The 16,739-nt window shown below is 36.8% G+C and overlaps 2 protein-coding genes across 2 annotated transcripts in view; one reads left to right on the forward strand and one right to left on the reverse strand.

Annotated features, from left to right (window-relative positions):
* The window catches only part of SEMA3C (semaphorin 3C), a 191,763-nt gene that overhangs the window by 137,474 nt on the left and 37,550 nt on the right, over positions 1-16,739 (reverse strand). The gene's annotated exons all lie outside the window — the stretch shown is intronic.
* On the forward strand, positions 5,256-5,825 carry LOC118851562 (ADP-ribosylation factor-like protein 6). The gene has a single exon (XM_036761051.1). The coding sequence runs from the start codon at positions 5,256-5,258 to the stop codon at positions 5,823-5,825; it is 570 nt and encodes a 189-aa protein (XP_036616946.1).

A 16,739-nucleotide genomic window follows, 5' to 3' on the forward strand; every position in this document is an offset into this window, starting at 1 on the left:
ATTTGCTGTTTTAGTAATCAGTAACGATACAGTAAAAATAGGGATAAAGTAGAGATCATGTCACAGGTCCTACACTAAGGAATGTGTGTCACTTGCACGCTCTGCCTTAGTACTGCCACCTGTAAAATAAAGGGGTTGGACCAGGCAAACATAAAGGTGCCCTCCAGGCTTAAAATCCTAATATTCTATTTTAAAATATATTTAATCCAGTAAATTGTATGGCATGAGGTTACAAATAAATGCAACTAATAAATCATGACATAGATGATTTCATAAGCCATATCTACACAAATTATTTTGTACATAGAAATCAACTTAGACCACTTCTCTCTAATAGAGGGATTTGGGAATATTTATATAAATGTTATTTTTCCCCCAACTCAAATGATATCATCAGTTCTTAATTATCTCTGTTAGTGCAAAAGAACAAATCTATGGGCAGCATCAAAGAGTGAATGATGGATCTTTTTTTCCTAGCTATTGTGTCCTTCTAATTAACTTTCATTTAGTCTAAATTATTTTTATTTCTGGAGCACATGACACATAATTACCAAGAACATCACTTAATTTCCTCATTGGTAAAATTTTCATAATGGTACAGTAGTATATATTTCAATACGGTTGTTTGAGGACCGAATCAAAAGAGAGTAACTTACATACGACAAACATCAGTTGTCAAGTAAAGATGAACATATTTGTATAGTGAGGTTGTCTAGTGGACTAACATCTTTTTTTTTCCTCTCTGGCAATACCAATGACTTTAGCCCTCAAACTGAGGGATAAGAAGTATGTTTTTAGAGTCATGGAATTACTCTCATGAGGTGTGAATTGCCCCCAGTGTTTTACAAAAGGTTATCATATGCTCTCAGGACCAAAGCATGTTTTCAACCCTTTCTCCTATTTCCCCTGCCAAAATAAAAAGGTCAAACTCAGGCTGGTGAGGATGTGTGTATAACTGATCCATTTGTGGGCCTAGCCTGCTTGCCCTGGAATTTATATTTATATACAACCCCAAGAAAGCCTAATTCTAAAACAGGAGGCCTTTATGTTATAACTCCCCTCAAAAGCAAAACAACTTGAACACATGCTAGATTGGAAATATGCCCTGCTTCCTGCTCTGGTGTGGTTTGACTTTTAAGTAGAAAAGCTCTATGGTGAAGGCAGCTATAAATTTTCCTTCCAAGTCTAGATAGCACCTCCTTTACTTATCAAGGCCTTGCTTTGCTTCTCAGAAGTAGTTGCTCGTCCTTCCATTGCCACTTTGGAGTAGACAATATGGGAGTTATGGAGAGAATAAGTTAGCTTCCAAAACAATCGAGTAGCTGAGTAACTGTAAGCAAAGATTAGTGATTGATGAATTTATGTCAACTGGAGAGTGGTAGCTAGAAAAGAGGCTCTTGATAGCTATCCTTGGCACAGGTACTTTAAAATTTTTATTGACCATGTAGATGAAGAAATAGAAAGCCAACTTGTCTTATTTGTATTTTTATTTACCATGGGATCAGGGGTTAAAATGTATGATGAAAGACTTAGGACCCAAAAAGATATCAAAGCCTGAAATGACAGACTATTTGGCATACCATGAAATTGAATGTGGAAAAGTGCAATTCTACACTTGGGTTAAAAAAAAGTAAACCTACAAGTAAAGGATGGGATAAACCTGGCTAGATAATATATAACATGAAAAAAGACATGCAATTTTTAAGGGAGAGGGAACTCAAATATGCATAAGGCACAGAGCTAACATACCAGATGACAGAGTCAGGATCTAAGGCAGGTTCCCCACCCCTGATCTAAGAGAAACTTGATAGGCTGCATCATTGAGCTTCATTAATGAAGATGAAATTCAGTTAAGAATGAAACAGACTTGGGTACAAAAAAAAATCAACTATTAGGCGGAATGACTTCCCTCATCCAAATTTATCTGGAGTACTATATTGAGTTATGGGTGTCAAGAATCAAGACAGGCATTATTAAGCTAAAGAATGTCCAGAAGAAATCAACCATGATCATGAAAGTCCTTGAGTCCAAGTCATATGAGAATCATTTGAAGAAACTGGGCATTTTCACCCTTTGTAATAAAATAACTGGTGGAGAAGGGACCCATGAAAGCTGAGTTCAAGAATTTGAAGGTCTGGCATAGGAAGTAGGCTTGTTTGATTTGGCTTCTGAGGGCAAAACAAGATAATCCCTGAAAGCCATAAAAAGGCTTATTCAAGTTTGATGTCAGGAAAATTTGCACAACAGAGCTGCCCCAAAGTGTAATGATCTCCTCAGGAGACAGGGGATTCCCCCTCCTCAGAAGACTTCAAGCAGAGGAAAGATAATCAGTTGTCAATTATATTGTAGTGAGCATTCTATTGGTGTATGAATTGCACCAGAAGGTCACCGAGGTACCTTACAACTCTTGTGATTCAAGATAAGTCAGTGTTATGTCACATATATACACAAAATTAATTTATTGTAGATTTTATTGGTAAAACTATAATGTCCAGAACAAGGAGATTTAGAGTCCTAGAGTACTTTGCTCTGGTTTCTTAGGGAAAGCACTTATTTCTGGGTAGTATATTTTAGGAAGGATATTGACAACCTGGGAGGCAGTATGGTAAAATAGAAAAAGTCTTAGCTTTGGAGTCAAAGGATCTTAATTTAAAATTCATCCATACTATTTACTATCTATATGGGCAAAGTGTTTAACTTCTCTGCCTCATGGGTAAAAATGAGGGGGGTGAACTCTAGGTCTATGATTTTTTGAAAAGGCACATCTAGAGAATGTTAATATGCTGATGAAGACCCTGGAAAGTATGCCAAAGGAAGATAGTTTTTTTGTTTGTTTTGTTTTTTGGAGGGCAACTGGGTTAAGTGACTTGCCCAAGGTCACACAACTAGCCTGAGGTCACATTTGAACTCAAGTCCTCCTGGCTCCAGGGCCAATGCTCCATCTAGCTGCCCCAGGACGACAGTTTCAAGATAATGAAGCTGTCCAATTTGAAGTAGAGTTAATGGGGATACAATAAATGTCTTGAAGTTTCTGAAAGGTACCCATAGAGTATGGAGAATGGCTTGGTTCCAGGATGACAAAAAAAGGAGCAGTGGGTAGGAATAATAGACATTTCATCTATAGACATTTCAGCCCAATAAACAACAGTAGCCAAAGTAGAATTTCTGCTTTTTAAGTAGTGAGTTCCTTAGTCCTAGTGTTGGATCATTATGTCATCTGTAACCTCCAAACACCCTGCAAAGTAGGACAAGGTAAGTTAAGAAGATTATAGAGTGAGACCTTGATAGGCTTTATGAGGCCATCTAGTCCAACCTCTTCATTTTAGATCCAGGGAAGTTAAGTGAATTGCCCAGTCATGAAGACTGGAAGAACCAGAAGCAGGATGTGAACCTAAAGTTTTGGAAGTCAGAGCCAGGGTTCCTTCCAATGTACCTAAATAAAAGTAGGCTTTGATCTGTGAAGACTACTCTATCCTGTGCCCATCATAACTGTCTGAGGAGAACAACAACGGTTCAGTTCAAGTTACTGAATATGCAGGCGTCATGTAGGCAACACCAATCCCTATACTTATCCCTCTTATTCCATTCCCTTCTTTCTCTTACACAAGTTTGCCTCTTCAGTCATTCTTTTCTCTCTCCTTCAGTCTCTTTACCTACTAGCTCCTTCCCTGATGCCCCTGAACTTGTCCAAGTATCCTCTGTTTGAAAACCGACAAAAACGAAAACCAGCCATCTCTTAACCTTGCTATTCCTTCACATGATCTCCATGTATCTCCTCCCATTTTCACAACTAGACTCCTAGAAACATTTGTCAGTATTTAGAAACCTCCGGCCTAATCATTCAGGTAAAACTACAAAGTTATGAGTGGTCCCTAAATCAAGGAGATTTTCTTAGGACTCATCAGAGGACACACTGAAGCTTGTGTCATTATTAAATATTCCCCTTTCCTGACACAAAGCTCCTGAGCCAAAATGACAGTTAAGACAAGCCAAGACACACACTGCAATTCAAGCACGTTTTGTTCCTGTTGCTGTTTGTTTTTGTTCCATATCTGTTGCTAGTTCTCTTGCCCTTTAGAATGTCCTCCTGGCTTCCCTACAGCTGCCTAGATCATATCCCAATTTATCTTGTATGACAGCGTTCTCTCCTGGTTCTATCCAACCCATTCCCCCTTCTCCTTTGCTGGATCAGGATTCAATATGTACAATAAAATAGAATTGTAGTCATAAAGTCAGTCCCAAGTTCAAATTCCGCCTTAAATGCGTATTAGCTCTGTGACCCTGGGTAAGTCACTTATCCTCTCTTGGCATTGGCTCCCCCTTTAAAAAGTAATAATCACAGCACCTACTTCATCAGAATCTTAAGATGATCAAATGAACCACATATTAAAGTGGTTGGCATATTTTAAAGGGATATAGGTTGTTATTCAGTTGTTTTCAGTCATGTCTGACTTTTCAGGAGGCCATTTTGGTTCTTCCTGGCAGAGATGCTGGAGTGATTTGCCACTTGCTTCTCTAGTTCATTTTACAGATGAGGAAATGAGGCAGAGTTAAGTGACTTGCCCAAGGTCACACAGCTGATGTCTGAGGTCATATTTGGACCTGGGTGCTCTTGATTCCAGGCCCAGTGCTCTACCCACTGCACCACCTAGCTGCACATAAAGGGATATATCTAGCAATTATTATTATGATTAGGTATCCCCCCCCTCAAGGTTATGTTCTCGATCCATTTCTACACTCTCTATACTTTCTATGAATGAAATGTCAGCTCCTATGGGTTAAATACTTTCCTCTATGGAACTTGTTCCCAGATACATATATGAAATCCAATCTTTCCACTGTCCAACCCACCAATCAAGCCCCTGGGTGGGGGTGGGGGGGCACCTTCTCCATCAAACCTTGGCAGGGCAGAGGGGATAGAGCTAATCCCTTAAGAGGAAGCACAAATGAAGAGCCTGGGGAGGGTGGGGCCCCAGCCCCTGGGGTGGGGCCACGGTTGCCTAGGTTACACCTACTGTGATGCCAGCTCCTCGGCTAGCTCCCTAGAGACTCTGGGACCTTTGGTTTTTCGAACCCTCTTGACTCGGGTGGATGAACCCCTCAGGCCGCCAGGCAAGTCCTCTTAGATGCCGTTGGACAGCACCTGAGAGCTGAGGAGGGGGGTCCCCCTTCCCCTGATCGGAGAGGCGCAACGTTCCCGCCCCGCTCCCCTAGTGGTAAATCCCGGATGGTTGGTGAAAATTCGAATCATCATTATGGGATTGTTGGACAAGCTGTCAGGCTTGCTCGGCCTGAAGAAGAAGGAAGTCCATATCCTGTGCCTTGGGCTGGATAACAGCGGCAAAACAACCATCGTTAACAAACTCAAACCTCCCAATGCTCAAACTCAAGACATAGTTCCAACAATAGGATTCAGTGTACAGAAATTCAAGATAGCCACTTTGTCTTTTACAGTGTTTGACATGTCAGGTCAAGAGAGATATAGAAACCTTTGGGAACATTATTACAAAGACGCCCAGGCCATTATTTTTGTCATTGATAGCAGTGACAAATTAAGAATGGTTGTAGCCAAAGAAGAACTTGATATTCTCTTGAATCATCCAGATATTAAGCACCGCCGAATACCCATTTTATTCTTTGCTAACAAAATGGATCTTAGGGATGCGCTAACATGTGTAAAAGTGTCCCAGTTGCTGTCTTTAGAAAACATCAAAGATAAACCATGGCATATTTGTGCTAGTGATGCTTTTAAGGGAGAAGGGTTACAAGAAGGTATAGACTGGCTAAAAGATCAGATCCAAGCAGGTGAAGATGTGAAAAGATAATGATTATAAGACATGACAATGTTCATAAACTTCAACAGTTGTTTCATTTCAAGGCATGATTTCTTAAAGCACACTATTTTATTTTATTTTTTTATTTTAGGCTTTGCCTGTATGTGGGTTGAAGAATATCATATATTATTCTGTTTGCCTTCATGGACTCAAGAAGAATGAGTTTTTGATTTTTTAGCTATATACCTTCTCAGGTATTTTGAGGCCATGAGTTATATTCCGACCAAATCTTCCCTTAACAGGGACAACTGGAATAATCAGTACATTAACTTTTTGGCATTTTAGTATACTTAAAAATAAAATATATACTATATGTCCTGGCTCAATCTTTTTTAAAAATATCACTTATTTTAAAGGATGTCTCATTTTTTTATAATTTAGTGCATGATGAAACTTTACGAATTCAGTTTTTCAAAAGGACTACAGATGCTCATAAGGAACTTTGGTTATTAGTATGTACTGAATTTGTTACTATGTCTAACATGTTATCATTAATAAAATATCAAGTGAATATATTAACTACTGTGTGTTTGTTTAGGCTGAAAAGAATAATGTTCTTTTTAAGATGGCACCAAATGACACTTTGTATATTTTATTGTCATTTGAAACTGAACTAATATTTAAAGGAAAATGTGATTTCTTTTAGCATAGTATGGGATTTAATTTCTTTGGCTAAGTAGACAATTTAATTTCTGTTCTAGACTGAAAAATTTGATTGCAAGTTATTTCATTCCTTGTATGGCTTTTATGGTTCACTCTGTGCTTTAGACTTCAGTTCTTGCCACTAAGCTACCACATTGCCTCCTCTTTTGTCACAGAGCTCTGCCATAATAGACAATTATGAATCACAAAACTGTATTGCCTAGTTAAGGAAAATACAGCATATATATATGTATATATATATACACACATATACATATATATGTATGTATATGTACATATACATATATACACACATATATGTGTATGTATATATTGCAAAATCATTATACATTAGATTTGAAGATAAATGCAAAACATATAAATCAAATACACAAATTCTGTTATTTTGTCACTGATTTCTCTTCAGTAAACACATTGACTAAAGCCACCAAAACCAGATAGCTTTCACCTAGGAAATTATATAGCAAACTGTTCACTGAGAAAATATATTTTTAAAGGGAAAGCTAAGTTTTATAGCCATTTATAAAGGAATTATATATAACTGTGTTTAATCTTATTAAGTGCCCTAAGTTGAGGAAATGGAAAAACCAAGAAAGAAAAAAAAATATGCAATAAAGATATCTTACAATGCACTGGAATAATGAAATCGCTTTCCTTGTCCACAGAGACTTTACATAAACAACAATTTCAAAACTAAAAAAAAATCTAATATCTCATGAATGCCAGTCCAGCATCTTCCACAATCTACTGGACAAATACCCCCACATGGATATTCTCTCAGCATCCCAAATTCAGCCTGTCCAAAATGTAACTGTCTTCTCACTAATCCTTCCTTTACAAATTTCCCTAACTCAATTATATTTCCAATCATCCCATTTGAGAACATCTGAAACATTTTTGACTCTTTCCTGTTTGCCCCACTTCATACCTAAGCAGTTTCTAATTTCATATTAATTAACATTTTAGGTTTTAGCAAACAGATCCACTAACCTCCCAGAACCTGACATTCCACATCTGTTCTTATTCCTTTGCAAAGATTGTTATTCATGGCTGGAATGCATTATCTCCTCCTCATAGTCTCTTAGAATCCTTAATTTCCATTAAGGCTCAATTCAAGTGCCACAGTCTATGCAAAGTTTTTGCCTCATATTACCCTCCAGTTGTTAGTGTATTTACATAGATCTAGGTATATGTTGCATCCTTCAACCAGTGTATCCTTTAAGAGCAGAGATACTTGGAGCATAGTATTAGTTACTAAGAAAGGTTTAATACTGAGTGACTAAATGAATAATAGCTGTAGATTCAAATTCTTATTAAAAAAAAAAACTATTTGGACAACATGATGCACAAAGTTCCTTTCAACCCTGAGAGTCGATAATATATGGGTACATAACATCCATGAATAATTTTATTCAATAAAAATACCAAAACACCTTCGGACAAATACATTTTAAAGAAAATTAAAGGGTTTTTTTGTTATTCCTTGATGAAAAATCTTTCAAATATTTACTAAAAATTAAACCGTGAATAAAATTTCTAGCCCAATACTTTGAACACAATAGGTACCCAATACATATTTGTTCACTGATTAAAAGCAAACACTCAAATGAAATGTTTAGCTCAATAGAGACAAATCAAAGAACTAAAAAATATTGGTCTCGTCATCTAGAATTAAGTTACCTCATGTCTCACTTGAAACAATTTATTTTTCTTGTAGGCATAGCTGGGTTCAATAGTTTCTTTGTTTAATTTGGATATGTTCTTCCCTTAGCTTCTCTGCCTTTTAAAAATTAAATCCTATTAAAACCCAGGACAACCTAAGAGATGACTCTGAAAGCTATTTAGGGATTTTTCATACGGGACTATTTTTAGGGGAAAGGGAGGGACTTAATAGCATAAACATGAACATACATTTTTGAGGACTCAGTAAAAATTGTCAGATATAGGAGGTGGAAATCTATAAAAGTTTTTCAACTAAATAATATATATACAATCTCTGAATGATATCAATTCCAGAATTCCAGATCATTACAAACTAGAAAGTCAAACGTACCTCGAGGAAAAGAATAAAGATGGCAGAACATAAATGAGTCTCATAGGAATCTTAAATATATTATGCAGTTGAAAGAGTATTTCATCTGTTTCTTCAAAGATATGCCTCAAACAAGATTCCATATAATTCATTATTTAAAACTAAAAATGAATAAGAAGAACAGATGTTTTTAGCAAAGCAGAATACTGCTAATTTTATAAAATTGGCCCCTGAAGTTGAAATGAAAGAAAATTCATTAAACAAATTCATCCTGATTTATCTCTTCACACTAGGAGGCTGACCCCTTGTAGTATTAATGGGACGAGAGATCTTCCCCACCCACTCAATAGGCCTCAGGTGGGGCTAGGTGGGAAAGCTTGATTATATCTTTGTTTGTAAGTAGGCCTAAAGCCTCTACTTACCAGGTACTAAGCCAACTTGGGCATGAAGCCCTCAGGGCCCTAAGGAGAGTTGCTAAAACTAGAAACAATGGTATGTGCACTAAGTTCTAGTCAATCATGAATTCAACCAGAGACCTAAGTTCTAGCCAGAAGCTGGCTAGAACTATATATAAGGAGAACCTAGAGTGTGAGAAGCCCAGAAGTGAAGAGGGACAGAACTAAGAGCAGCAGAACTGAGAAGAAGACATTGAGGCAGCACACATCAAGAGGGCCCTGAACAGCAGACTTTGAGAGAGTCAGTGTAGACAGGGCTGCAGAAGAGAGTGCTGAGTGAAGAGTTAGGATTCGTGAATGATTATTTAAAGGAAGGCCCTAGTAGGGTTCCTTGCCATGATACTGTGTTATAATTTCCTTGTTGCTACATTGAGGTGCGCTTACTGGTTTTAGAATATAATTTCTACTATATAGAATTGGGGGTATTGGTTCTCAGATTTGATCCTCTGGAGTATAGATAAATGTTATACTTCCTCTGCCTTCTACACAGAGAGTTTTTCATACTTTGTGATTCTGAACCATTCAGTCATATTCATGGTCATCCTCCAGGTCATGAATCTTGCCTTACTGATACAACCCAGATGAGAAAATTCAGAGCATTAAGTGGAAGTTTTCAGGGAGGCAGATTTGTGTTTGATACAAGGAAAAACTTCCTAATATTCCTCCTTATCCTAAAGTGGAACACCTGGTGTAATCTGTATACAATCACCTATAAAGAAAAGCATCTATACTACACCACAGTCTATAAGATAGGCCCCTCCTATTTAAATTGGGCAAAAAATATCCCCGGTGATAGCAAGAAATACCTTTGGTGAGCAGTTTTTCTTTTGTTTTCTAAAAAGGTTTATTATACGAGAAAAAAAAGTTGAAGCAAGAGGTTATGGACAGTTTTGGGGAGGTTGCGTTTTTTTGGTTTGTTTTTTTGTGGGAGGATGCGTGGTGGGGGGATAGTTAGAGAAGTTGGAGGAAGCCTTCCCTATAATTCAGTGTCTCCCAATAAGGCCTGAAGACTTAACTCTATCCACTGCCTTAAAATGAGAGCCTGTAAAATATCCCCATCCCATGGCAGAGATGGGGGCTTGAAATTGGAGGAGAATAGTATGGGGAAAGCTTTGGGGCTGTAGCTTGAAGATATGTTGTTTGTGTGTGTGTGTGTGTGTGTGTGTGTGTGTGTGTGTGTTTGTATATGTCTGTCTGTCTGAATTTTATGAAGGCAGAATATCCATGAAGATGTTTGTCTACAATTGGCGGTGGTTCCAAGTCCCTTAGTTTGAGGTAGATGTGCTATCTCACCTTGATTATTGATAATAAAATCGGTGGACACAGTTTTCACTCCGTTTGCATGATCTTAACATATGCTTTAGAGTCACTTGTTTGAAAAAGAGCCTTTAACCCTCTAGTTTATCAGGTCAAAAGATTTTATATATAATCAAGCAATGTATTATCACTATGGATTCACATGTTGTCTATACTAGGTGTGGGGAACCTGCGGCCTCAAGGCCACATGTGGCCCTCTAGGCCCTCCAGTGAGGCCCTTTCACTGAATCCAAACTTCACAGGTGGCCTCTAGGCCCAAGGTTCCCCACCCCTGGTCTCTGCTATGAAGATGTAATTACCTTGAGAATAACCATATATATATATATATATATACACACACATACACACACACACAGAACATTCTCATAAACATTTTCTGGAGATAAAGTGGGGATATGGAACAGTAGTTATGGTTGTCTTCTTTTAGTAATAATATCCATGGTTTGTAAAGGTTAATTTAATACTTTCCCTTCTTTTGAGCTTCTTAAAAAATTTGAGTTCCTTAATTCTTCAGGGAAAAAAAAGGCTTAAAATTCTTCTGTGTATATAAATAAGTAGTTCTTGTCTATATTAAATTCACCTATTGAACACATGCCCCTTGTATTCCCACTTCAATATCTGCAGTCTCTTAGAACATAAAGTCTCTATTCCCATTATTACTTCAGTACTACGGCTCATCTGAGGTATCGTATAGTTCAACACAAATACGCATGCACGCACTCACACACACATACTTCACCCTTATATCACCCTGTCTTCCAATTTCAGAGACTTTAATGTGATGTTAAGCCTGTTAGTGGAACAGTTAGATGGTACATCAGATATAGTGCTGGGCCTGGAGTAAGGAAGACTCAGCTTCCTGATTTCAAACCTGGCCTCTGACACTCACTGGCTGTGTGATCCTGGGCAACTCACTTGACCCTGTTTGCCTCAGTTTTCTCATCTGTAAAATCAGAAGGAATGTCAGATCATTCTGGTATCTTTGCCAAGAAAACCCCAAATGGGGACACAGAGAGTCGGACCCAACTTAAAATGAGTAAACAACAACAAACAAGCAAAATCCTGTAGCAAGATCTCCCTTTCTTCTCTAGCCTTGTGTTTGTTTAAAGTTTCCAAGTTCTTTTCAAATATGACAGGAAATATATTATCAATGAACATGCTAAATTGCCTTATGGTATACTTCATGTGCCTTTCAGACTTAAAAATGGGGTGCTTACTTCTAAAACTGACATGTAATAGCTCCACCTAGAGAAAGGAGAAATCTGCCATGCCATAAATCTTTGTGAATCAGCTTTCCACTTATCCCCACCATCTACATGCGGTTCCCATGACTCTCTTGTACACGTGCTTGAGCACTTCCAAAGAGACTATACTTTTTCTATATGCTTAATGTGATTTAAATTCATCAACTAAAAGGTATTTTTTAAAAAAGAAAATAATAGGTTAAAAAAGACCCCCCTCACTGCTTCAGGGTTGGCCCTAGAACAGGTGTCACAGTAGAGCACTGAGATTGGAACCAGGAAGACTCATCTCCCTGAGTTCAAATCTAGCTTCAGACACTTAGTTGCTATTAACCCTGAGCAAGTCGCTTATCTCTGTTTGCCTCATCTGTAGGATGAGCTGTAGAAGGAAATGGCAAACCACTCCAGTATCTTTGCCAAGAAAATCCCAAACAGAATCACAAAGAGTCAGAAATGACTGAACAGAAACAACAAAGCACCCTGGGGAAGAAACAGTCAGCTTTCCCCTTGGAATTCAACCTAGCAGTGGGAAAACTGGTTTGGGATAGAGGTGAAAGTACCTTTGTGTGGGGGTATAAGGTGGGAAGAAAGAGAGGGAGATCAGAGACAAAGAGAGGCAGAGAAAGAGAGACAAAGAAACAGAGAGAAAGAGAAAGTGACAGTGAAAGACACAAAGAGATAAAGACAGAGAGGAAGAGAGGCACCATGACATAAAAGATCCCCTAGCTACCAGGAATATATACTGATCAAATATTGGATAGCTGAAATAAAGGACCATGTTGATCACCTAATCAGACTTCGTACTTACTATTAAAAGTAAGGAAGCTGAAAGCCATTAGTTAAGTGACTTTTGAGGTCACATCACTAGTCAATGATAGGAATTAGGGCTGGAAGTCATTTTCTCAAGTCCAATTCCAGTATTCTTTGTTATACTACACTGTTTTTGCCTACTTTCTAGCAAAATTAGAGGCCAATGTTAACTCATCAGTAAACTCCACTTTAAAAAAAAATTGCACTATTGATAAAGCAATCATTATCATAATCAGTGACTCTAAAACACTCTAGAGGTAAACCGGATTTGTTTAAGCTCCTCATAGGTTTCAATGGAGGGTTCTGTGATGGGGATGCGAGCAGTGTGAATCTAACCCTACTCACAAAACTGAAGCTCACGCATGGGCGAGATCCATCACAATCTCCTTCGTGTGCAAGTCTCACGTGCAGATGTGAGGTTCCCTCTTATGCAAACAGTGGCACAGTTTTTCATCAGCACTGAGCTATGGTAATCTGAGTCTTCGAATATAAACCATAACCACATGTTCAACTGAAACAACAAAGTGGCTGTGACTCTTACTTGAAGAAATTCGCTCTGTTTATAACACACTTTGATGTACGTTATAAATTTCTCTCCGAAAGGTCACAAGACCATGATGAAACTTCAAAACCAGAGTGATAACAATACCTTGACCATACAGATAAACTGTTTATGGAAACGTGGAATAATAAACACTATGCCTGGCTTATGAATCCTCCAAACACAGTTTAGGTTGTCTTGAAAAAAATTTGCTAAGGGAATCTTCAGTTTTTTAAACATACAAAAGATTGTTTGGTAAGGCCAAATTGAAAAAAAAATGATTAAAATGACAAGTTTAACTGAAGGCTTTCACATCTAAAAGCTTTGAAACCTAAGAGTTTAACTTTCTGACCTCTATAGAGGTATTTCATATGTACAAAAGGAATTAACGCACTCTGTATTGTAATTGTATTTTCTTCACAGACATTTTGAGGTATTCAGTATACTATTACAATTTTTATTTATTTCCCTTCTTTCTTCTCTTTTTAAAAAAATTAATATATGTTACTTATATTTTCCAGTTAATTGATGCTTCTGTGTTTTTAATAAATACTTCTTTGCCTTTAAAATGACATTGGACATTTTATTTAACGTATGATTGACTCATATAAAAATGCACACTCAAAAAAGAATGGTTCACATACACAAAGTTTGATTTGTTATTAAAACAGATTTCTAAATACTGTACCACAGCATAGACGACTATGAATACTATGTGCCTAAATGAAAAAAAATGGCCCCTTTGATTAGTTTTTATCTTTACCCAAAGCTAGACCAGACATGTGATTCTAGATGTGCATCTCTTTCATCTAAGTGATTTGCCATCATAGGATATTCCTTTAGTTTACATAAACCTGCTGCTGTAAGCATCCATTATTGCAAATCTGCTGGTGACATATTGACTTTGGATATTCAGTCGTCTCTCTTGAGACTTCACAGCAGATGGCTATCTGTTTTATCTGCTAGATAAAGCATGTTTACAGTCAAAATAATTCTTGTAGGTGTGGTTGGAGTTAATATTTTTAACAAAAAAAAAATCCTATTTAAGGTCTTATAATTGAGAAAGAAAAATACTAATGTCTGATGTTGAGAACTCATCATTAGGCATTAGTATAATCACCATGTAGTTGTGTTTGTATACACATTTAAAGAGTGTTATAAGGGTCTGCACCACAGGTGTAACTGATATAATGAGATCCTTCCAGGATAACTAATAACAAGCTCACCTGCCTCCTTCGTACACATTGATGCCCCCATGGAGTCTAAAGCATATTGACCTTATTATATATTCCAGTTTTATCAAGTGGCTTTATATTAAGATTCCAGTTAGTATGTGTCCAGACATAAGAACAAGACTGACAACGAAGAATAGTTAAGAAATTTGTCACTTATGGTTCTGCATCTGTGGTTAATTTGAACTTGCTTGAATTAAAAAGTCTTCCATCTTCATTTTCTTTGCTAGCATTTTCTCTGATGGATAAGTGCTTGAATTTCTATAAATATAAATGAATATAAAAATGTCTTGCTAACTTAATATGCTGTCATACTAATAATGAAGGAACTGGGTCTTAGTTAACAATGGGCTATCCTTTACAATAAAGTTTAATTCATATATAGTTATATCCTGCTTATAACATTAACTCCATTGGTGTGTATTTATAACATCACTGGGTACTTAGACATCAAAATATAATATATCTTACTGAAGAGAATTAGATTTCAATTTTTTCTTGTATATTTTTAAATTATTCTATGAAAAGATTGCTAACAATATCTTTATACAGTATAATTCCAACACCACCTTATATTAATTTAAATTTTATCATTTAAAATGTTTCATTTCACGTTCATCCATATTACTCTATTGGCAAATTATGCAAGATGGAATATCAGATTTTAAATGGAAAAATCCATTAAAAAGGGTAAATCTAATGGCCTTACCAGTCCCCAAGGAATATCCCAAACAACCACTTCCTGCTTTGACAGGATAGAAGCAGACAATTCTTTCATGTAACATGTGCATGTATGTGTGTGGAAGGAATAAAAGATGACATATAGAAGTAGAAATGTGAACATCCATGTTTAAAGCATAAAGTAAATTTATTCTCCTAATTTGTGGTCTCTCTAATTTGAAATTAGAATATATAAATTGCCCTCCCCTGCTGAGCAAGTGTGCTGCAATTGCAATAAGAAGATTAATATAATAAATATAACAAAAAGTCACTGATAAACCAAATCCTCAAATCAAAAAAAAAGAGCATCTTGTAAAAAAAAATTACAGTACTTAAACAATACAGCAGCCTAAAGGCAAAGGTTAAAGGCTTCTTTATTCAATCTGTCAAACCAGTTATTGTGACTCTGGTTACAAGTTTCACCCTTTCCAGTTAATTACAGCCCTGAGATATTATATCAATAGGAAATGCTTCTGACTCTGCACTTGAAGCCTAATTGTGAAGGTTAGCACATCCTAATGCTTAAATCTCTCTAATACTATGTACTAAAAGAATGAATTCCAATTAAGCTGAAATTGCTATTTCATGTAGGATCCTAATAGTTAATAAAATTTAATTATCTTAAACATGCAAAGTAATGAGAGCTGGGATTGTCCGTATATCATTAGTTAATATTGTAGAAAAAGTATAGATAAAAATGGCAAAAGAAGACAGATTGGTTTGAATTTTCTCAATAACCATCCCACATAAGTACTTGAGGAAGGAATAAATTAGTCCTAAGTGACCAAAGACATTTTTGCAAGATAAGCCACTGGCAGAAAGAGCTGTAGAAAATGACCATAGCTGACATTTAAATAGTGATTTAAAGTTTACAAAGTACTTATATGCTATTTTGTTTGATCCTCACAACAACTCTTACAGATAAATATTTCAGAAATTACATCACTATTTTTGAACGATGAGGAAATAGGCGTAAGGCTGGTAACACAATTGCCCATAGCCATGCAGGAATAACTGTCAGAGGCAGATTTTGAGCCCAAATCTGCTTGAATCCAAGTCCAGTGCTTTTCCTACAGTTCAAAGAAACAATTGGCTTAGTTTACATAAATGTTTAGATTATGTTTATCATCATAAACCCCACTTAAGAAGCAATGCCAAGCAAACATAAAGGAAGATAATAATCCTTTTCCTCTGGAGATCCATTTATTCATCTTAGAGGCACACTTGTTAAACTTATGTCATGCCATACCATCCTATTAATGTCCTAGTCCCATAAGATTCACTATAGCAATGCAGATTGGTACCTGTTTTGTGAGTTATAGCCTTAGAAAGCTGTCTGAAATGCTGAAAGGTTAAGTCTTGTCCAGAGTCTCAAAGGTAATATTTAGTGGATGCAAAACCACTCCTCCCAGCACTTCCTGGAACCATGCAGACTTCTCCAAAGGGCCGGATTTAAAACTCTGGTCTTCCCAAGTCTGACACAAATTCTCTACCAGTTATTCTATGCTGGCTCTTTGAAAACTTAGAAGTACTACACAAATGAGATAGTTTGTTCCCATATATTGAAATTCCCATATGTTGAAGAAATTTTCACCAAATATAGGTCTTTCTTTGGCAAGGGAGCACCATTTCAGCCTGATGCACCCCCATCAGAAAATACAATTCTTTACCATTCCTTTCCTGTTGCTTTCTGATAAAAGTCTATAGTGGATCAAAAAGGAGGTTCTGGGAAATAAGATGACTTTGCAAGTCTCTTTTTTAGGGCAAGCTGAGTGTCTTTCAGACCTCCTAAGGGATCCTAAATTTTACCTCACTTATGCTTCAGCATCTTGATCAACTCAGGTAATAAAGATGGATGAAGAGATGAAAACTATGTAGAGAAAATGAAAGTGTA

This window comes from Trichosurus vulpecula, chromosome 5 (genome assembly GCF_011100635.1).
Source record: "Trichosurus vulpecula isolate mTriVul1 chromosome 5, mTriVul1.pri, whole genome shotgun sequence".
Lineage (NCBI taxonomy): Eukaryota > Metazoa > Chordata > Mammalia > Diprotodontia > Phalangeridae > Trichosurus > Trichosurus vulpecula.